The 22,213-nt window shown below is 41.0% G+C and overlaps 1 protein-coding gene across 2 annotated transcripts; it reads left to right on the plus strand.

The window, feature by feature from the left end:
- Positions 1-2,282: 2,282 nt before the first annotated feature.
- On the plus strand, positions 2,283-20,021 carry SHISAL2B (shisa like 2B). Of its 2 annotated transcripts, none has more exons than XM_047869647.1 (3): positions 2,283-2,638; positions 6,912-7,069; positions 19,837-20,021. In XM_047869647.1, exons 1-3 carry the CDS (start codon positions 2,448-2,450, stop codon positions 19,971-19,973), a joined length of 486 nt encoding a protein of 161 aa, XP_047725603.1. In that variant the 5' UTR covers positions 2,283-2,447; the 3' UTR covers positions 19,974-20,021. The 2 variants fall into 2 exon arrangements, with proteins under 2 accessions (XP_047725603.1, XP_047725613.1); XM_047869657.1 differs by lacking the exon at positions 19,837-20,021 and adding an exon at positions 10,344-10,502.
- Positions 20,022-22,213: the final 2,192 nt, after the last annotated feature.

Here is a 22,213-nt window from a genome sequence, read left to right on the forward strand (position 1 = left end):
CTTCCATTCTCCTCGTCACACACATTCCACTTCGGTGTCTCGTGCTCCAGGAAAACTTCAGTATATCTTATTGAGACAATCCACATCGCTGTCCAAAAGAACTGTCAATATTTTCATCTCAAAATTTCTTTTCCTCTTGCATAAGGGGAAGAAAAGTCCGCTCGTGGGGCCTACAGCCCCTCCTAACGGAACATGCTCCATTGGTCAACGAGCTCAGTTTTTGCCCTTCGATTGCCTTCTCTTTCAATTGCCTTGCCTTTGCCTAAAGATGTACTGTATGAGTTAGAATCCTTTGGGTGCAAGTAGTAGAAATCTACTTGAATGCACTTCAGCCAGAAAGGGGATTTTATTCTAAGGAGTCAGGAATGTCCCCAAAATCACAGTGATAGGAATATAGGTGGATCTCAGGAAACGACTTGCACAGAATTGCAAAACCATTAACGTTCTTTCCACCCTTCTTTGCTCCTTCTCCCTGCTTCATTTTGTCTTGTGCCCTAGCCTCCTGTGGATTCCTGTCCCCAGGGAAGAATCCCAATTCCAGGACAGAGAACTTAACTGGCTTAGCATAGATCAGGTCCAATCGCCTGGCCAACTTTCAGCTAACATGGCTTAACAGAGACAAGATTAACCCTCCTGCCTGAAAAAAAAACTAAGCACAGAGAGTAGAGAAACGATAGGTTTTGAACATGGTTATCATGTAGTGCAGGACAATGATGCAAACCTACAGCAGAGAAACAGATAGGGTAAGCCTTATGATTGCACCCAGCATGCTGTCTGGAGAGTTTCCAGACTGCAGCAGCAGGAGCAGCCCCAGGTAGAGCCCAGAGGTTTCCCTAAGGTCAGAAGACCTAGCTGGGAGTACAGGAGGTCATGGTGGCTTGAGGTAGCAGAAGAGAATAGAGAGCTAGAGAGAGAGAGAGAAAGGCAGAGAGATAAAACTGGATCACTGGAGGTTCTCCTTGAGTCCTCAGCTGGGTACTGATCAGCACACGGCTGTCAGGAGATAACTGGAAACCAGGAAAAGAGCCACGTAAAAGGGGCAGAGGGAACACTCCTTTGAGCTGTCACGAGGCCTGGAATGGTTTGTTTCCACTGGTTGGAATGGTAAGTCTCATAATTCACAAGGTATTGAGTAGAGTGCTCGGAAGAGCATCACCCCAGTGATGGGGGAAAAATTCAGTCCTCAGATCTGCTCTGGTTCTCTCAACAAAGGTTAAAAGCAAATTCTAAAGACTCCAATTGTGTCCATGTTACTTAACTGCGTTCCAGAACAAGGCTCAAGAATATTTCTGGGAATACAAAATTACTCAGCACCCAACAAGGTCAAGTTCATAATTCTGACATCCAGTCAACCCTCTGGCCAAAGGAAAGAAGCAGAAAATGAAGAGGAAGGAACACTGTTCTATCTCACAAATTCTATGAATGTTCAGTCACCTCCTCTCCCTTCTTAAGGCTATTACTGTTTTCTTCTTTGTACACCAAGATATTGTTTGGCTTATTACAACAGGCATCCATTACTACTGTTATTTTAAAAGGCTTTGTGAACAAATGAATCACTAAATGAGAATGCCAAACAAAAAGGGAACAAGAGAAATCTCTGCAGCACTTTAAAACTGATGGTCTCTTTCTCCTGATTTCCTTTGCCTTCTCCTCTTTCTGCCTGTCTCTGCAGAAACTCCTCACTGTCTTTACCTGAATCTCTTGCCTGCCCTTCTTCTCTTTGTAGGCTGTTTAACAGAATACACAATGCACGGCTAGATTGTTGGTGAAAAATTTTGTCTCTGGCTTTTATTTTTTTAATTGCCAAATTTTAATATTTCACGTGTGCTTCTCAGAGAAGACAGATTAAGCCTGACCACCACCTCCTCCCTGGTAGCTGAGTGACTTTTGTTTCTGCCCACTATGCAGCTCCCTGGGTCGGTGGCCGAGGAGGGGTAAAGGCTCCCCCGGCCCTACTCTGTTTGCCTGGAACCCAGCTGCCCTGTCCTTGGGCAGACAGAATGGCAACTTGGGCTGCATCTGCCCAGATGGCAGACATATGACACCTCCACTCTTCCTTCGGATGAAATCTCTGGCATAGAGTGGGGCCAACTGAGCTCCGCGGGCTGTCGAAGAAGTGAGGGGAAGCAGGGGGGAGTCAGGGGGGCGTGAAGAAAGCCCACGAAGGGACAGGGGAGAAGAGGTACAGGGTCGAAGACCGGCAGATGAAAGGGCCACTCACTAGCGAGAGGGAGAAGCGCGAGTAAAGCGACCAGACACCACGTGGACAGGGGGAGGAGAGAGCGCAGAGGAGGCGCGCGAAGGCTGAACGCCCCGCATCCCGACAGACCCCAGATCGCAGGAGACGAGCCGGCGCCGAGGGGCGTCCGCGGGCCAGGCGGTGCGGGACGCGTGCGGTCCGAGGGCAGATCGGGGGTCTCACGTGCCCCTGTCCGCAGCCGCCCGCGATGAGCGAGGCGAGCCGGGTGTGCTCGGGCTACTACAGCCTCAACCACAGCTTCGTGGAGCCCTTCGAGTGTCCCCGGAGCGGCGAGGGGGCCGCCCTCCTCTACTGCTGCGGCTTCGCCGACCTCAAGTACTGCTGCAGCGAGCCGGGCAGCTACTTCCCCTACAAGCACAGCTATATGTGGAGCCTCAGGTGGGCAGGGCGGGGGGCGGGCGGCGGGCTCTGGGGAGGCGACGAGCAGGACCACCCGGGCAGTGGGAGGGTCGCCCGTTCAGGTCGGGGTCCTCCGGAAGGACACGGAGCCTCCGAGGGCAGGCGAGGGACCTGTAGAGAAAGCTCACCCGGCTGGGAGCTCCCCCAGGACCCGGGACCCGCTCGGTGCTGCCCCCGTCCGGCGAGGGTCCGGCTGTGGGCTCCAGAAGTGTGAGTGGGCCCTGGAGCCCCGGCGAGGCCCGCGCGGGAGGAGCGCGGACCGTGCTCCCAGGGCGCACGCAGTGCCGCCTCCGCTGGTCCCGCTCACCCCGCTCTTCACCCCCGCCAGGGACCGGTCCCAGTCAGGAGGCTCTGCTGGCAGAGAGAAGATACGCAGATAACTTACGGTTTTCATTTCTTTTTGATTTGTTTGGGCAGTTGGTGCAATTGACTAGAAAGGGGGCTACTCTGGGACTCATTTTAAGGTATTAACCAAAGATTGGAATACTTCAAGTCTCTTTGAATGTGAGAAGGAATCAAAAAGGGGTGTGTGTGTGTGTGTGTGTGTGTGTGTGTAAAGCGATTGGAACTTTATAATGTGCTCTTTTCAGATAATCTGACACTGACCCCGAACCGAACTGGAGACCCACAGACAGGGAAAGTTTTACTTGCTATAATACATCCTGTGTAGAACCTTATCAGGGCACCCCTTTCTTAACGCCTGAGCGACTTGGCCGTTGCTTCGAAAGACCAGAGACTCTCTAAGGTCGGGTTTTTCTTGCCTGTTTCCTGTGATGGGAATTTTACTTATTCCACCTAGTGTTTATGCAGATATCTTCATTGTGAAATGCCACCCCGCCCCCCTTTCTACTCCAAAAGACTGCATCCTTTGACCTCCATTCTTTCATTCTGCCTGGAGAATGCATGTCTCCAAACCCACCTTCAGTTGTGTCTCACAAACCAATTAGCTTATGCCTGACAAGAGAGAGACTCTGCTAGTAAGCCGGAAGAGTGTTATTTCTCTAATTCTCTAGCATGATCCAGAATTTGTCATACAGGCCAAGTCTACAGCAAATGACCATAAATGCTATTTCTCGAGGCAGTAAAATAATTTTCTAAACGTATTGCAAGTTTCAAAAAAAAAATCTCAAAAAGGGGGTTGCCTACCGATAAGCTCATCTAACAACATTGTATTGTTGTGTCATAGGGGGGCATAATCTCAGAAAATGACAGCTTAGCCTTAATATTTGGAGAAGTAATCAGTACTGCATTGGCATATTATCTGGCCTTTTGGAAAATAACATAGTAACCTGGCTCTGAGTTTTTGGAAGTGTTAATAATGGTGGCAGACCCCCAAGAGAGACTGGCAACTCTTAAGTCAAACTCAGGTGGAAAAGTGCCTGGGGTTCTCAGATCCCTGAATAGTCCCAAAGTGACAGGCAGCAGAGGATAGAAAACCTTCCTAAGGTTTATGAGGGCACCAGGAATGAATACCTTGCTGGGGTCTTCATTCAGCACGGACAAAATGGACAGTGTAGCTCAGTTCCTAGAAAATATAGAAATCATTTCAGCTGATGGCATCAGTTGGCAATGTTAAACCCGGGGTTCTTGTCAGCGTTTGAGCTCTGAGAACACAACAGGGAGGTAAAAATTCAGAGCTGCACTCCCCTCATATTCTTCGTTCTCCACCCTAATTTAAAATAGTCCAACCGCAAAAACTATTCCCAAAGTCACTAGCATTTGTTCTGAGATTCTGCAGCCGCTGGAGAAAGGCACAGTACAGCTACTCCCAGGTAAGCAAAGTTGCTAAGCAGGAGGACTCCAGCATTAATGTGACGACAGCTTCAGACCCTCTCTCAGGGACTGGAAAGCCAACTGCCATAACGTTCTGCAGGGAAAGTAGAATTCTCCCTTTTCTGTGTCCGGCCCACTCCCATCTTTTCTCCCCTTACAAGTCCCTGCCCTCTTAGAGTTTCCTTTGGTAACCTTCTTCAGGACCTAGGAAGACAATACGTATTGCACAGGGCAACGCACGAGTTCAGTAAGTATTTGTCAAAATGAATACTGTACGAGATTCCTAGAGTCCCATCTTTATCTAGATAAAGCAACATTTCTATAACGTGGAACTGTGATACAAACTGTTTGTCAAGATAACGAAGAACCTTCCTTTATTGTAATGAAAAGCAGAAAATAGCATTTTTTTTCCTTCCAGTAATGCAGCTGGTGTTTTAAACTGTGTGCATTAAAAGCTCACGACATGCGTGTTGAATTTAATTAAATTGACAGTGTTACTTTTAAATTGACTGAAGTACTTTTTCACTTTGAAAATCTTGTTTTTTAATAACCCGCCTTCTCATTTCAGGAATCTCTCCAGATGTCTGGCAGCCCAGCTGCCTTGTGCAGCAGATAATGTTAATTAAGTGGATTATGGTCCCACGTGTCTGTGCATAGTCCTAACCCTCCCTGACATGTATAATCTACAAAAGTCAACTTTGGTGCAAACAAACCCGAAAGAGGAGTTGCCAGAGCCAGGGAGCCTGACCCTTGGAAGAGAGTGCACCAACTGAGGGCAAACTTTGATTTAAATATCCAACTGTAGGGGCGCCTGGGTGGCTCAGGCCATTAAGCATCTGACTCTTGGTTTCAGCTCAGGTCATGATCTCAGGAGACTGAGCCCCACATTGGTGTCTGTGCTGAAAGCACAGAGCCTGATTGGGATTTTCTCTCCCTCTCTCTGGCCCTCACCCTCTCTCGCTTTCTCACCCTCTCTCTCCAAATAAATAAATACATAAAAACTTAAAATAAAGATATACAGCTGTGTGCTGACTCTAGCCACAGAATTTCCAGTTTTCACTGTGTGCAAGGTTAGGGGAACTGGGCTGACATTACTAACCTAAGCACAAGCATCTTTGGGAGCCTAACTCCGTATCTATGGCCAAGGAGGCAATCTCTAAATTGCAGGGGTGTTTTATCTTCTAAAATCAAGGATACAGGGGATGAGCTTAGCCCCTCACTTTTTAATTCTATTCTCCTTTCCAGAGCCCTAACACACCTAGCATCCCTGGTCACATTCTCCCTTCCCCTCCCTTTGGTACGTGTCAAACTTGTCAGGGCCTTATCTCTAGCAAATAGTGAAAGCCTGCAGTCAAGCAAGGCATATAATAAAGAAAAAGATCTTCATTGGCCTGGGAACAGCTGTTCTTGTTCTACTTGCCTTGTCATCAGCATCTGTGTTCTTTGCTACTTTTCAATGACCATTTCAATGATAATTGCTTTTCAGTTACTAAAAGTGGATCAATCACCAGTCAATTATTATTTGCTTCTATTTACTATCACTTACTTCTATTTACTACAAGCAAAGTACTCTAATCAGCCCTTTCAATATGTATGCCCAACACTATGGGAAGGTCAACAGAAGTATGTGCTCTTGAGCAACTTAACATTTTCTGTGTATATACTTATGTACCCAGACAAACATCTGGTTCAGAAAAGTTAAGTACATATGTTTTGCTTATGAGCCTTTCAGGATGATGTTTTTTCCAAGCTCCTTTCCCCGTTTAAAAAGATTAAGTTCATAGGTTTATGAAAACTGCTATTTCTCAAATGCTTACTCTTATAGATAATTGCATTAGAAGGAATTATTACAAAATTAGTACAGAGAAAATTTTAAGACATACCCTTTATTTTTAGAGGAAAGCACAAGGGTTCCTTCCTTAATGCTAGAAGCCACTGTGTTGTGCTCGTTCAGAAAGGAAAAACTCAGGCTAAACATGAACTTGATATAAATTTCATAAATACTGCTTTCCTTTCATTAAACATTCTTCTCTTTCGTAAGAGTTGTGGTTTTATATATTAGTGCTGTCTTCCATACGTGTCTCTGAAAGTTCTACATCTCCGGTAAACATTTGCTTCACTAATTTGCGGACGTCAGTATTTTTCTATTCGTCTTTATTGTTGAACACCATTTTTCCTCCTAAAATATATTGAAAGGTTTATTGCTTGAGATACTTTTGAACTAGCCCTAAAGAATCATGTGACCTTTCATGTGTCATATGGATTCACGTGGTATTCTATACTTATGTTAACATATCAACGGGAAGAGAAAATCTAAGAATTTGATGAAAGAAAAAGGGGACCTTTTTTACTCTTTAGACTAAAATATAATTTGGTTCGGAATGACTGAGGCAAGAATTAACCATATTCAAACCTTCTCTTTAGTGCATGTGTTAACCATTTTGTGTGACGGTCCCCATGTTTTTCCTGTTTTCTTCAGCATCGGTGCCCTGGTTGGCCTGGGAACTGCTGCCCTTGTTCTACTTGCCTTTGTCATCAGCGTCTGTGTCCTTTGCTACTTATTTCTGTATACAAAGCCCCGAAGATTAGACACTGGCCTTAAACTTCAACACCTAGAGGCTTCTACCACTCAAGAAGGTAATCACTGTCCATTATTTGTAGCCAATTACCTGCACTCTATTCAAAAGAATAACCTGGACCTCGGTAACAGATCATGCCATTAACAATGAATGCTTCTTAAAAACTCAATTTATTACATGCCTTTATAAAAATTCACATGAAATTAGACCTTAATGATGACCTATCTTCAAGAAACTGTGCCAAAGGAAAAATTGTGGCAGGATGTAAATGTTCTCATGAACAAGAATACACTGGCCCAACAAATCCACTCTACTGTAGTTAAGTCTCATTCAGTTATGAAGGTTTTATCCCCTTGGAGATTTTACATTTTGTTTTTGATAGAGCCACAGAAGTCAAAAAGAGGAACAAAATATGCGATAATTAATTCTTAGGGTTGGCTTGCTCCAGACTGGTTAGTCAGTGGTCAGTTAAGCGTTTACCAGGGTGCCTGTGGTGTGCAGAATTAGGAAGAGGCATATAAAATACGTCAGAGGCACACAAAGGAATAGAAAAATAAATAGAAGACAGTCTTTGTTCTTGAATAGGCTACAAACTAAGATACACATGTGTGTATGTGTGTGTGTGGATAGAACGACTATAAAGTAGAAAGAAATTTTTATGTATAGTTTGTGGAAACGGGTCTAACTATCTCAATTATAAAGTGCCACACAGATGCTAATTGTTTGCATTATAAAATTCAATCAGAAAGAACTGATATAATTTTTGTGAATATACATTTCTATTAGTGTATTTAAAAAGTAGTAATCATAGGGGTGCCTGAGTGGCTCAGTCGGTTGATTGTCTGACTTTGGCTCACACCATGATCTCATAGTTCATGGCCTCGAGCCTGCTTCAGATTCTGTCCATTTGTGGTCTCTCTCTCTCTCTCTCTCTCTCTCTCTCAAAAATAAATAAACATTAAAAAAATATAGCAATCATAAATTTTGATATATATGTTTAGAATGTATTCTAATAAAAATCTAGAACATATAAATAGGATATATATGCATATATATGTACATATATATTTAGAATGAGACAGAAGTGCTCACTAACTTCTATTTAAAAAGGGAATGAAAACATTTACTTTAAAAAATCTTGGAAAATCCTCTGCTCAGATGCTCTATTTTAGCTGAATCCTGAAATGTATGGAGTACATGCTCTGCGACTTGATCAAATACACTGTCACTAAATGACTACATTAGCTCTACTTTCATTCTCCTAGAGATCTCTCTCAGAGGGTGTCCTGCATCACAGAGCAAGAGGCCAACGTCCCTTTGCAGTTCTTTTTCTGAAGCACTGTTTGGAACTGTGTGGCAGAATAGACAGGTTGTTCGTTGAATTTAGTCCAATGGCTTAGATCCTGTTCCTCCACAGGCAAAATGAAGCATTGGATTAGTGATCACCCAATAATTAGGTCATAAAATCATTTTTTTGTCTCAAGTGCTTAGGTAATTTAAAGTAGAAGTCTTTAAGTTTGCCAGTGCCTAAGAATCACCTAGGGAGCTCCTGAAAACCCACAAACTCCAGACTCTGCATTTTAAAACAAATAGGTCCTCTTCCCAGCTAAGCCCTGGACTCCCCTGCTGTCTACTCTCCACAGAGCAGCCAGAGTGAGCTTGTTAAAACCTAAGTCAGGTCATATCACTCCTCTGCTCAAAACCCTAATCACTTCCCATCTCTCTTGATACAAACAGTTGTCTTAACTGTGACCGGCCAGGGCTTTGGTGGTGTCCCTCTCCACCCACATTTCACTTCTCCTGTGCACAGCCACATTGGCCTCTTTGCTATTGCTTGAAATTCCTCTGCCCCAGGGACTTCGCACACAATGTCACCATTGTCCAGAAGGCTTTTCCCTCAGATATCCATGGGACTTGCTCTTGCACTCTCTTTAAATCTTTACTACAAGTCACCTTTCTAGGGAGTTCTTCCCTGATTGCCATATCTGCCTTCTTAACTCCTCTTCAACCTTTCCAACTTCCTTCCTGCTTTGTCTTTCTCCTAAGCATTTAGCACTAATATACCATACATTTTAGTCTAACTTTTCTCCACTTCAACTGGAAAGTAAGTTCCAGGAAAGTAATAATTTATTTCCTCACTACTATAACCCTAGTGCCTACAACACTTAACACGTGTTTGTTGAATGAATTGACTGGAGTGGAATGGCACCTTTATTTATTTATTTATTTATTTATTTATTTATTTATATTTTTAAAAAGTTTTTTTAAGGTTTATTTATTTTTGAGAGAAAGTGACAAGGGTGTGAGCAGGAGAAGGGCAAAGAGAGAGGGAGACACAGAATCGAAACAGGCTCCAGGCTCTGAGCTGTCAGCACAGAGCCCGACAGGAGGCTTAAACTCATGAGTGATGAGATCATGACCTGAGCTGAAGTTGGACACTTAACAGACTGAGCCACCCAAGCGCCCCGAATGGCACCTTTATAGTAGATGATGAAAGGAGCATCTTTATTGTCACCTTTAGAGTCATCAACATTTATTGAATGTCTGCTGTATGCAATGTATTGTGCTAAATAGGAATTGGTTCTTCTTCGTGGTTTCTTTCAGGGACTGCTCCAAAATATTACTTCATGTTGGCTCTGAGAACCCAGCAACAGAATTAGTTGGCTTGTGGACTGAAGTCTTGTAGTCTTATTGCTGCTTAGCTAAGGAGATCCATTAATGCACTCCTCAGGTAGTTAGATGAAGTTGCTTTCTCACATCGAAATGTCCCCACTCTGCCCCTCTCAAAAACATCATGTTTATCACGCCAGCAAATTAATTCAGTACTCCTTTCCTGAGTGCTTGCTATTGACAAGGCAGGGTTTTATATGATCCCTGCCATCCTGCTGCTTTCAAAAGAGGGGATTTTTGGTCCCTTGGGTTGATTTTAACCAAGTCAGACATAGAGGAGAGCCCAAAACAAACTAGGTAATCCAAATGCCACTGAAATAGGGAGAGAAAATGGTTTCTATTTGAAAGGGACCCTTTAAAGTGATCATTTAAAAACACTGTGGTGCTGTTGTTAAATATGCAAGCTATTCCAGTGATTCTCCCACCTAGGAATACATTACCATGTTCTAGCTATGAAAAAAACAAATCTTTATTCCATTTAAGGAATGCCTTAAAGTTTAGGAACATAAGATGTTTGCATAATAATCAAATCCGTAAACATTGCATGGGAGGAAATCTGTTTCATTAGTTACCACTCTTCTCTTTCAAAACTATCTGTTGTTACGAGTCAATCTCCTATTATTTTAGGTTAGTTTTTATAATTGAGACTGTTTTCATTACAGGCAATTTGAATGACCTACAGGGAATAATGTTTTTGTGCACATTCTAAAACCGGCTCAGGGCACTGGACTTTTTTGTTTCTGTAAGTGACAATAATCTGAGTCTAAAAGAGTCTAATCTTAGGCTATTTCGTCAAGATTTTTCCTTGGTGTGTCTTTATTTTATTGGGTTTTATTCTTTTTAATGTATACAATGTAAGGCTTTATACCTCTTGAATTGATCCTGAAGAAAACAGGTCTGTGGTAGTGACTGTAGAGAATAATTGGGCTACCTCCAGGGCTCACTTTGTGCAGAGGTACTATTGCTAAGAAATTGATTGCTCTTTAAATTGTGTCCCATAATCATTTCCTTCTCTTTGTGTGTGTGTGTTTTGAGTTATGTGTGTTTCAGATGCCAGTGTTGAAGAGAATCCCGTTGCTTTTCAGGTGCACTGTAGGAGATGTACACTTCTGAGAAGATGGCTGTGCGAAGGGCATCTTTCTGAGTAGACACGTTGAGGGCGAGGGCTCATTTCTTAAGATGGGAAAGAATTAATGGCTAATAGAGAAGCAATTAAAGGGGTGAATCTTCTAGATCCCTGCTTCTCAAACTTTTCCGCTGGAGAATCCTTAAAGGTAGAGTAGAGGGGAACGTGTACCTCCAGAATTCCAGGGGCTGGCGTGGAAAGGCTTGCCTTAGGCCTATGAGCTTGCAATTATTTTAAGTTCTCATATTTATTTTTAAAATTTATGGGATTTTCCAACTTGGCTGAATGCCACAGGTTGTTCTACTCTAATAATAACCCCTTCTTATTCTCATAGCTGAAGAAAATCGTTGCTTCAGAAAGAGTAAGCACATCCATCCTGCAGTTTGAGTTTCCACTGATACTCTTGGGTTGCGGAGGTGGGTGGAGGCCTGAGAAGAGGGGTCATTGGAAGCAGAGTTTTGGATGGAAATTAAAAGGGCAGATGTTCGCAGAGTGGCTTGGCACATAAAAAATAATGTTTAGAGACAACAGACAGCTCCAAGGCTGTATCCGGTGGTCTCTTTTGTAAAGGCAGGCGATTTAATTGAAAAAGAGTGAGCAAATCATTACTTAGGCACAGTGGTCTAGAAGAAAAACATAAATTACATATGGAATACTGAGAGGGCACATTTGAAGATCATATAATCGTTTTTTCTGCCTGTGAGAGAAATATGGCTCGGACTGGCTCAGAATGGTCTGCTATATTTCTTCTTCTTAGATGACTCACCTGGAAACAAAACCTTTCTTTCAGATCACTTTCATTGAAGGAAAACTAGAAAATATAGAGAAATACACAGTGTCTTCCATGATTCCATCACACAGAGATAAGCGTCACTAACACTGTGTTGAGTATCTTTCAGGATTTTTTGTACCCATCTATAGATCCACGTACATGACAAAATGGCGGAGAATGAGTCTTATGCTATTTGTTTTCACTGAACAATAGTGACATCTTTGCCAATACATAAATACCTTTGCCATCAGTTTTAGTAGTTCCATTTTAAAATTCTGGTGGAGTGCTATGATTTTTTATTCTTTTATTTTGATATAATTTCACACTTCCAGAAAAATCACTGGAAAAGTATAGAGAAGGTTGTATACCTTTCCTTGGATTTACTTAATGTTACTATTTTGCCTTATTTTCTTTATCACTGATTTTCTCTCAATGCATATTATCCGAGCCATTTGAGAATAATTTGCAGATATCATTCCTTTTAACCGTAAGCATTTCGTTAAGTATTTCCTAAGAACAGGATTTTTTCTTATGTAGTGAGAGTATGTTTATCAAACTCAGGAAATGTAACATCAATACAGTAATATTATCTAATCTGCAACTCATATTCAAGTTTTGCCAATATCCTTAATAGCTATGCTTTTCTTATCTAGGATCTGTCTTGTAATTTAGCCTCCTTCAGTCTTCAACCATTGTCTTTCATGATTTTGACATTTTTTGAAAGCAAAAGCCAGGGCGTCTGGGTGGCTCTGTCGGTTGAGCGTCTGACTTCAGCTCAGGTCATGACCTCACAATTCATGGGTTTGAGCCCATGAGGGTCTGTGCTGTCAGCTGAGCCTGGAGTCTGCTTCGGATTCTCTGTGTGTCTCTCTCTCTGCCCCTCCCTACACGCACTCTCTCTCTCTCTCTCAAAAATAAACATTAAAAAAAGAAAAGAAAAGAAAAAGCCAGTTATCCTGTATACTACCTTTCAATTTGTCTGATATTTTCTCATGATTGGAGAGAGATAATACATTTCAACAGGAATACCACAGAAGTCATATTCCCAGGGCGTCATATCAGGGCATCACATAACATTTGTTTGTCCCATTATGAGTGATGCTAACTTTGATTCATTGGTTAAGGTTGTATTTGCTGGATTAATACATTATAAAGTCACTATTTTTCCCTTTTAATTACTAAGTACTTTGTGGGGAGGTACCTAGAGACTGAAAATGTTCTGTTCTTCCTCAAACTTTTATCCACTCATAGATGGTTCTTGACTGAATTTTTTCATTGAAAATTTCAAAATAATTTCAGATTATTACAATAATTGCAAAATGGTGATTTTCTGACCCCATCATTCTTATTCCTTTGACACTGGTTAGTTGTTATTCTCCTGCAAGGAAGAACTCTCCCTTCTCCCCTATTTATTTACCCATTCATGTAATTGTTAAGATCAGTATGGACTCAAATCCTTTATTTTAAAATATTCTATTACTGTCATTAGTGACTCTGATCCTTACATTGTCTCAGATTTGGCCTCCAGGAGCCCCTTTAAATTGGGTCCTTTGTCCTTTTGAAATGTATCCATAATTTTTTGAGCACTTTTTTGCCTTCTGTCACAAAATGTTCCAGGGCAGCCTGTACTCCTGTTCCAGCTCTGGAATCTTTTATTTCTCCAAAAAAGCCTGATTCATTTTGTTAGGAACAGTATTTAGAAACCAAAATCTGAGTGTATCATACTTCATTATTGACTTTGAACTAGCTTCCATTTTTTTTCATTACACACATAAATTGAACATCCAAGTGTTTTCTTTTTCTTTTTCTTTTTTTTTTTAATGTTTACTTATTTTTGATAGCACATGGGGGGAGGAGGAGAGAGAGGGAGACACAGAATCTGAAGCAGGCTCCATCCAGGCTCTGAGCTGTCAGCACAGAGCCCAATGCAGGGCTCGAACACACAGACCATGAGATCATGACCTGAGCCGAAGTCGGTCGCCCAATGGACTAAGACACCCAGGTGCCCCTAAGTATTTTCTTAGCATAAATCCTTGAGAGTGGGGTTGCTGACCAAAGGCTGGACACATATTGAAAGCTGTGGATACAAGTTCCTAACTGCTGTACAGAAAAGTACTATTTCATGTATATTATTATTTCAAAAGATACACATTTTACTAATTTCATTGAAAAAATAATATAATGTTTTTATCTAATTAGGAGTGAGAATGGACATTTTAGTGTTTGACATTCTTTCTTTTTTTAAAAGGGTTTTTAAAGTAATCTCTACACCTGCAGTGTGGGGCTTGAACTCATGACCTTGAGACCGAGAGTCACATGGCTTTTCTGATGGAGCCAGCCAGGTGCCCCTGTCATTTCTTTTGTGGCATATTGTTGCTCATATGAATGTTTTCCATGGGAATGTACATTTTTCACTGCTTTATAAGAACTTTACACACAGTAACTAAACTCTTTTACAAATATATTACAAATGTTTTCACAGTTGTTTCCCTTGTAATTTTGTGTGTGACAAGTTTTCATTTATAGAAGTTTTTCCTTTTGTAATTTCTCCCTTTAGTTTCATACTTACAAAGTTCTCACCTCTGGGGACACCTGGCAGGCTCAGTCAGTACAGCATGCTACTCTTGTTCTTAGGGTTGTGAGTTTGAGCCCCATGTTGGGTATAGAGATTACTTGAAAAATAATAACATTTTTAAAAATCTAAAAAAAAATAAACTTCTCACCGCCACTGTAAGATATAAAGATATGCAACTGTATTTTCTTCTAATACATTTATTCACTTGTTTCTACATTTAAATTTTTAATAATCCTGGAATTTTAGTTTTGGTGTAAAGTATGAGGTAAGTATCTGCCTTTTTATTTTGCAAATAATGAGCCAATTGTCCAAATGTTTATTGGATAATCCATCTTTCTCTTGCCAATTTGAAATGTCATAAACTGAGGGTACTGGGTGACTCACTTGGTTGAGCAGCTGACTTGATTTTGGCTCAGGTCACCATCTTGCAGTTCGTGGGATCAAGTCCCATGTGAGGCTCTGCGATGACAGCATGGAGCCTGTTTGTGATTCTCTCTCTCCCTCTTTCTCGCTGTCCCTCCCCAACTCTTTCTAAATAAATAATTAAACTTAAAAAATAAAATGTCATAAGCTGAATTCTTATATATACTGTGATCTGTTTTTGACTTTCTGCTCTGTTAAATTTATCAATCTGGTTATTCTTAAGCTAATGATACACCTTAAAAGTTATTGTAATGATACAGTTTTATTTTAATATCTGACCAAGCAAGCCTTTCTCCTCCCTCCCAACATGCTTCTTCATCAAAAGTTTCTTGGCTACTCTTGTAATGTTGAATCACACTGCTAAATTTTTTTTAAGTTTATTTATTTTGAGAGAGAGAGAGAGAAAGAGAATGGGAGAGGGACAGAGAGGGAGAGAGACAGAGAGAGAGAAAGAGAATTCCAAGCAGGCTCCAAGCTGTCAGTGCAGAGCCCAACTCTGGGGCTTGAACTCACAAACTATGACATCATAACCTGAGCAGAAACCAAGAGTCAGATGCTTAACCAACTGAGCCACCCAGGTGCACCCCAACATTGTCAAACTTTTAAAAATCAAGTGGTATTTTGAGAGATGTTGTAATTTTTTTTAAGTTTATTTATTTTTGAGAGAGAGAGAAAGAGAGCATGTTAGGAGCAGGGGGAGGGGCAGAGAGAGAGGGAGAGAGAGAATCCCAAGGAGGCTCTGTGCTGTCAGCACAGAGCCCAACATGGGGCTCGGTTCCATGAACCGTGAGATTATGACCTGAGCTAAAATCAAGAGTTAGACGCTCAACTGACTGAGCCACCCAGATGCCCTTGTACTAAATTTATAGATAACTTTGGGAGCTATTTTTCTTCATAGTCTTAACTCCCCTTCAACAAAATTTTGCTCAAAACTCTTATTAATTAGGATACCAAATTATTTTGTAACACCATTCTTTGTTTCAGAAAGGCTTTCAGAACTCATTGAGATTTTAGTAGAAGATGGGCTAATTTGAACTCAATGGCAGAAAAAGATGCCGTGTCTCCTAAAGGGACATTTCTACTTAAAATAATAAGCCTGTAATGTCCTATGGCTGCTTTTGTTCCTAGAATGTAGAAAACCACATTGCTCAGCACAGCTACTGCCACATTTAGCATTTGTGGGTCCTCCCCAGGGCTCAAGGTTAGGCAATCTTGACTAATGTTGGAACCAATAAACAAAATAGAAGCCAGTCATTCATGAAAATTTCATTTAACGGATTTTAAATATCAGCTAAATTTATTTGTGAGTTATGTTAGTCATCAATGGTTGGCAAAATTTAATAATGCAGAAAAGAAAAAGAGGGGGGGAAAGGTCCATTGTGGAAAAAAAAATAGGACAGGAAAAAACATTTCTGGATAGAACTGCCTTCACTCATTGATGGAGGGGCAAAGCAAAAGGGCAAGTCTGAGATTCTAGCTTTCTTTTTTTAATGTTTATTTACAGAGAGAGAGAGCGAGAGCGAGAGCAAACAGGGGAAGGGCAGAGAGAGCAGAAGAAAGAGAATCTCAAGTAGAGTCCACCCTGTCAGCGCAGAGTCCAATGTGGGGCTCGAACTCACGAACCGTGAGGTCATGACCTGGGTCGAAACCAAGAGTCAGATGCTTAACCGACTGAACCACCCAGATGCCCAGGTGTAAAAGATTCTTTTACAGTGCATATTTAACTGTATTTACTGGAGATACCGATTCATCCTTGAGGAGAAGCAGGGCATTGGTGGCAGGAAAGGACAATAGATCAGGAGGTCACTAGGCAAGTTTTGCCCACCTCACCATTAACTTCAGATTCAGCCCTATGCTTCAGATTCAGTCAGAAGGGAAAACATCCTCTTGCAAATCAAAAACACTCAGGGTGCAGATTTAAGGCTGCATGTTTTCACTAGGAGGAGCCGTGGGATGAGTGGGATGTGTAGATTTTCCACTTAGTAATAAAGTGAGCCGCTAATTAGGAACTAGAAGGACTGAGAACAGCGACACAGGAGCTAGGGGGCCGTAGGCAGATAGCTGCAGAAAAACTTAATTAGGATTCTACCAGAGAGCCAAGGGATGAAGACCTGAGGGGGTCCCCAGCATTCTTTTGATATTTTGAAATGGCAGGCAAGGGCAGAGTTCATAGAAGAGTTGCAAGATAAATGGATTCCTGAGGAATGAATCTGAAAATGAATGCACAATTTAACTGTTACCAGAAGAAATAGATTGGCGTAGTTTCTGATGAGGGTACGTGGAAAGATTGATGAATTGGATATGAATTTTGGTAAAGGTCAAAGCTTTAATTTAAATGCTAGTCTGAGGAGTAGAGCCTTAAAGGAAGGTTGAGATTTACATGGGATGACCACACACACACACACACACACACACTAATTAAAATGGGACACGAACAGCAGGAAGAACAAGTAATGTCAACCCACGAAAGAACAGACATGTTGGAGCTTCACAGTCTGCACTCAGTAAAGAAAAGGAGGAATTAAATAAGAAAAACCTTTTATCTGTAACAAATCCCTCAATTTGTAAACTCAATGGATTTACAGATTACTTATTGAAAATCGAATCCATGTTGTAACCCTGGCACAGAAAAAAAGGTGGCTGATTTTATCCCTACTTGTTGGTTCAGAAATTCGCTTCTATTTATCAAAGCAAAACTAGGAAAAGGAGGTTGCCGAGGATTTCCCACATTCTCTTCTAAAACGATTCCAAAGAGATGTAACTAGCTGGACTCTGTTATCACTGCAGCTACTCACTGCAGTTGTTTTTCTCTGTGTCTAGTTATTCTAACTTACTGGAACGACACACATTGAAAGCATCTTTGGGGGAAGAGAGTGAACATCAGGGTTAACTTGCGTATCAAAGTTCCTGCTTCAAAGAATATTGGTATGGTGTTTGTAATAAACCTTTTGTTTGTGAAGCAAATTGCTTCTGTGAGGGTAAGTGCCTTGCCTTAAGACGCTAATCTAAGAAACAGTCTTTGTACCTACACTGCTTAAGAGGATCCAGAAGCTGAGGAAATAAGGAGTCAGGGCTGGAGAATGGTTACTTTACAAGTCCTAGATGAAGAAAAATCTGTAACACCGGAACTTATTTTGCAAGCCATTAAATCTCCGAGGGGAGTAGACAGGTTAGATAAACTTTTTCAATGGTGGCCAGAAGATACATAGAGCTGTCGGAACGGAGATGACTTACAGAGAACCCCGGACAAAGGGGTTCTTAGATAGAACCCTTAAGTTAGGAAATAACTGTGAACTATTTCCCATTAAAAAAAGACAAAAACAAAAACTATGTGATAAGGTAGATAAAAACACCTTGAAAATCTTTCTGAAATATGATTAATTTAAGTATGTAAAAAGCTTAGGAAACGTGAAGGACTGGAGTTAAGCAACATTCAGTTCACACTTCCAGCAACTCCAATAAAATATTACAATTTTAGATTACATTTAAAGAAATGCCTACATAAGGTACAGAAGCCACCCAGGTAATACGAAGCTAATTTACATCTTACGTCCTTATCTTTTATCTTTACCTGCGAGAATCCGGAAGATTCAAATAGGACCACACAAATGAAAAATGAAACTACAAATATTCTGTTTTTCAAATGTTATATGAGGAAAAGTTTCAACACCCCCCTTAGAGAATAAATTCCATTACTTAAGTACTTAGTAGTTAAATTTTCATCTAGTATTTTTTGAAGCCCCACTTTGCAAGTAATAGTCAAGTCAAATTTATCGGTTTCTTAGATTTTCAAGCAACCTTCCCTGCTCATTTAACAGCTTCGATTCCTGATTGGGCACAGAGCTCCTTACCAGGCTAGAAAATGTTGTGCCTACAACAAATCAACTTAAAAATCAAATCATATGGCCGAAACATTATGACTGAATGTTTAGAAGTAGAACATTAATTTATTTTACCACCCAAAAGCTTCAGAAGTAATGACATAAAGCCATCTATTGAACAATTTTAGGCCCTGTACTTTAAACTTCCGGTACTTTTAATATTAGCTCAGAGGAAAATACCATCCACGTTTCAGTTCTAGGGGCATGATCTGGGAGCTGGAGTGAGACATCATTCTTCACAACTTGTAAATAATACTGCCCTATAAGTGGTGAACTCTGCAATCAACCTATATGGGGGATATTTGGATGGGGCCTGGAAGGCAGTCTATACAATTACTTATAAATAGGAAGAGCCAGGCTGAAAACTGAGGCTTAGACTTCACGTTAAGCGGTGAAAAGTAGAGGAAGTAGCTGTTTCTAAGAGTGGAACCTTTTGGCCAGTGGGTCCTGCTTCCTCTTAGGGAAGTTTAGAGCAGATTTTTCCAAATGAGACTAATTAGGGAGGGAGACAGTGATAGGAACCCATAAGCTGAGCCCTGAGGCACACCTAAGAGACCTGGGAGAAGAAAAGGGACCAACAAAAGGCCGAGAAGGAGCAATACAGACAGAGGAGGTGAGTCCAGGGTGGTATCCTGGAGGCCAAGGAAAGAAAATGCTGCTGGCCGGTCAGATAAGATGTGGACTATGACCTGGGCTGGGGATTCAGCAACAGGAGGGCATTAGTGACATCTGGGATTTATCTACTACTTCTACATATTCATACATTATTTAAATTTGCACATTTTGGTTAACTATATGATACAGCTACTTTTCTAACAATCATTTTTGGAAAATAATCCATTTCTTTGCTATCAGCTTCAGTTTTTGTGATGATCAGAGGTCTATATTCCTCTACCCTTGTACATTTTGGATTGATATTGACACAGAATGAGTGAATGAGATTGTGGCACAAATGTGTTCTTTTTAAAGATTACATCTAAATTGATTATGATAGCAAAGCCTTAAGAGTGGTGCAAATTATTATGATTAGCTTTAGTACAGTTTTGTTCACTTTATGCAGAGGGATAGTCACACTTTTATTAAGCAACCCAGAAATTGTTGCCTTCTTCTCAAATGTGTAATTTCCTCCATGGAAACACAGAGGAAGAAAGATAAGCATGGAAATGAAATTCTTCTTTCACTGAATATTTCCCTAATTTGACTTTCAGAAGGAAATGCTCAGAAGCAGCTTTGAAATGATTTGGTTCTCACCCATCCACCTAGTGTTTTCAAGACATAGCTTCAATATTGCTACAAAATGTATTTTCCAAGCACACATTTTAAAAAGCCAAATTTTATGTCATAATTCCAAGTAATTATTTCATTTTGTGTTGTGCAGGCAACCCAAACAGGAAAGCCAATGCCCCCAATTCAAATGCAGCATCAAATTCGACAATGGAAACATCCTATGAAGCTGATGACATGAATCAAGAGCCACCGATGGAGACGACACAAATCAGCACTGTGTATTATTAAAAAGCCTGTGCTGTAAAAGCTCACTGGAGGGACAGAGCAAATAAAAATAAAGAATGCATTTCAAATACAGTTCGTAATAGTACTTCTCAAAAATTCATCATGCACAAAGCAAGACGCAGCTGCGCTTTTGATTTTTCAGTTAATTTATTAAAAACCCACTAAGGTTTCTGATCATGTGCAGAGAAGTTTACTTTTATTTGCTAATTAAGATGTTCCTGCAGTACATGAAATTATGCTAACACTTCTGGAGAAATTAAGGAACTTAAGATAACAAAGACAAGCAAACCTATGTCAGTGTGGAACAATGGGAAATTTATGTCACATTAGCAACATTACACAAGTCTTTGGGTACTTAGCGGCAGTTCGTTTCATGAGACCGTACTGGATACGTAAATCTCGGAGGGAATGGTCTTGTAAAATAGAAGTGGCATTTTTTAAGTCTCTTAGACATGAACCCCTTGCCTTTTTCAGAGGGTTTGTGGGCGCACAATGAATGTATTGCTTTTATAAAAGCTAACATTCGAGAACAGAGTATGTCACAATATATGATCTTAATAATAAATATTTTCAGCTTACCAAGGGATAACCGTAACACGAATCCTTCACTGATAGAGTTCCTAAGGAACTTCTATAATGAAAGTTATCAAACACACAAGTCCTCTGGTTCCACCTAAGCTACTGCAATAATACCACATAGACATCTAGAAATAAAACTACAGTTTCTGCAAATTACAATTGTCTTAAAAGATTTTTTACGCATAAGTATGATTTCTATCGTAAGAACAAAGGCCTGGGTGTCTGAAGGAATGCACTAAGAAAAAAGGATTAATTTTCAGCTGGCTCTGCTGAACACATGTACTGTGTGGTGTAAAGTTATGGAGTTGGAAGACTAGCCTTTCACAGTGTGTCAGACCCAGCTTCTCTGGTCTGAGAGGGGAAAAAAAAAAAAAAAAAAAGGAAAGCCCTATTGCACTTGGGCATGCAAGGCTAAGGGTTAGAAACTTGGGACAATTAGGCTGTCAAAAGTTTTACCAAGAACTGGGGATATCTTCTGGACCAGCACTGTGCAGCAGAAGTTTCTGTGATGATGGAAATGTTCTTTCTGTGTCTGCCCTGCTCATAGTAGCCACCAGTCACCTGTGGCAACTGGGCACTTAAGATGTCTCTAGAGCAAATGAAGGATACCTTTTATTTTATTAATCCAAATTTATTTTTTTTTAATTTTTTTTATTTAAAAAAAAATTTTTTTAATGTTTATTTATTTTTGAGACAGAGAGAGACAGAGCATGAATGGGGGGAGGGTCAGAGAGAGAGGGAGACACAGAATCTGAAGCAGGCTCCAGGCTCTGAGGTGTCAGCACAGAGCCCGACGCGGGGCTCGAACTCACGGACCGTGAGATCGTGACCTGAGCTGAAGTCAGACGCTCAACCGACTGAGCCACCCAGGAACCCCTAATGAATCCAAATTTAAATAGCTACATGGGGCTATACTGAGAACATAGTTCCAGATCATTATTGACACATCTGCTGCCTATGTTGATTTCATTTTGGCTATCTTGATACACAGATAATAATTATAGTACTATAGATGTTGCCTCAAGTAAAAACCTAGGTTGAGAAAGTTTAGTTAAGGCAGGGGTACAGTTCTACTTTTGTTGTTCAAGGGCAAACGCAGAAGCCATGAATGAAACAAGAAGCAGACAAATTGGTCAAGGCCAGCACAATGCTCACGGTCTCCCAAACTCCTCTTAACCTGTGAGACATACAGGAGCTGGCTGTGGCTGGATGTGTCCCGAGTTGTGCCCCTGGAAAGGCATCCTAATTCTCTGGCATTCTGCACATTTTTAAAAAAGTTGGGAGGCAACAAATGATGGTCAGAAGACCCTGGGTTTTGTGTGATTACAATTGTGCTGGCTTAAGAAGCGTACTCTCCTTGGTTGCCAACTGCCCAGGAAGACTGAATGTCAGCACTGGTACTAGTTATAGTCCCTGCCAAGCCAGGTCACCTGAGGGAGAGCCACAGGGCTCAACCAGTGGACCAATTGGTATGTGTCTCTGTTGCTTTGAAGCAGTTGGTGCTTCACACATTGAGACAAATTATTAAGCAAGACGTCTTATCAAATCACAGGCGAGTCTGTACAATGAAAAATATACTTTAGATGATTTATTTGGGTGTCACTAACCTAGTGACAGAATTTAAATCAGTCACAAATAATCTAAAAATGTAAAACACATTTCAA

This window comes from Prionailurus viverrinus, chromosome A1 (assembly GCF_022837055.1).
Source record: "Prionailurus viverrinus isolate Anna chromosome A1, UM_Priviv_1.0, whole genome shotgun sequence".
NCBI classification, from domain to species: Eukaryota; Metazoa; Chordata; class Mammalia; order Carnivora; family Felidae; genus Prionailurus; species Prionailurus viverrinus.

Bases quoted from the DNA above. Each gene is read 5' to 3' on its own strand.
- SHISAL2B (XM_047869647.1), top strand. From the start codon at position 2,448: ATGAGCGAGGCGAGCCGGGTGTGCTCGGGCTACTACAGCCTCAACCAC. The intron at 2,639-6,911 runs GTGGGCAGGGCG...TGTTTTCTTCAG, and splicing joins AGCTATATGTGGAGCCTCAG to CATCGGTGCCCTGGTTGGCC. The intron at 7,070-19,836 runs GTAATCACTGTC...TGTGTTGTGCAG, and splicing joins GGCTTCTACCACTCAAGAAG to GCAACCCAAACAGGAAAGCC.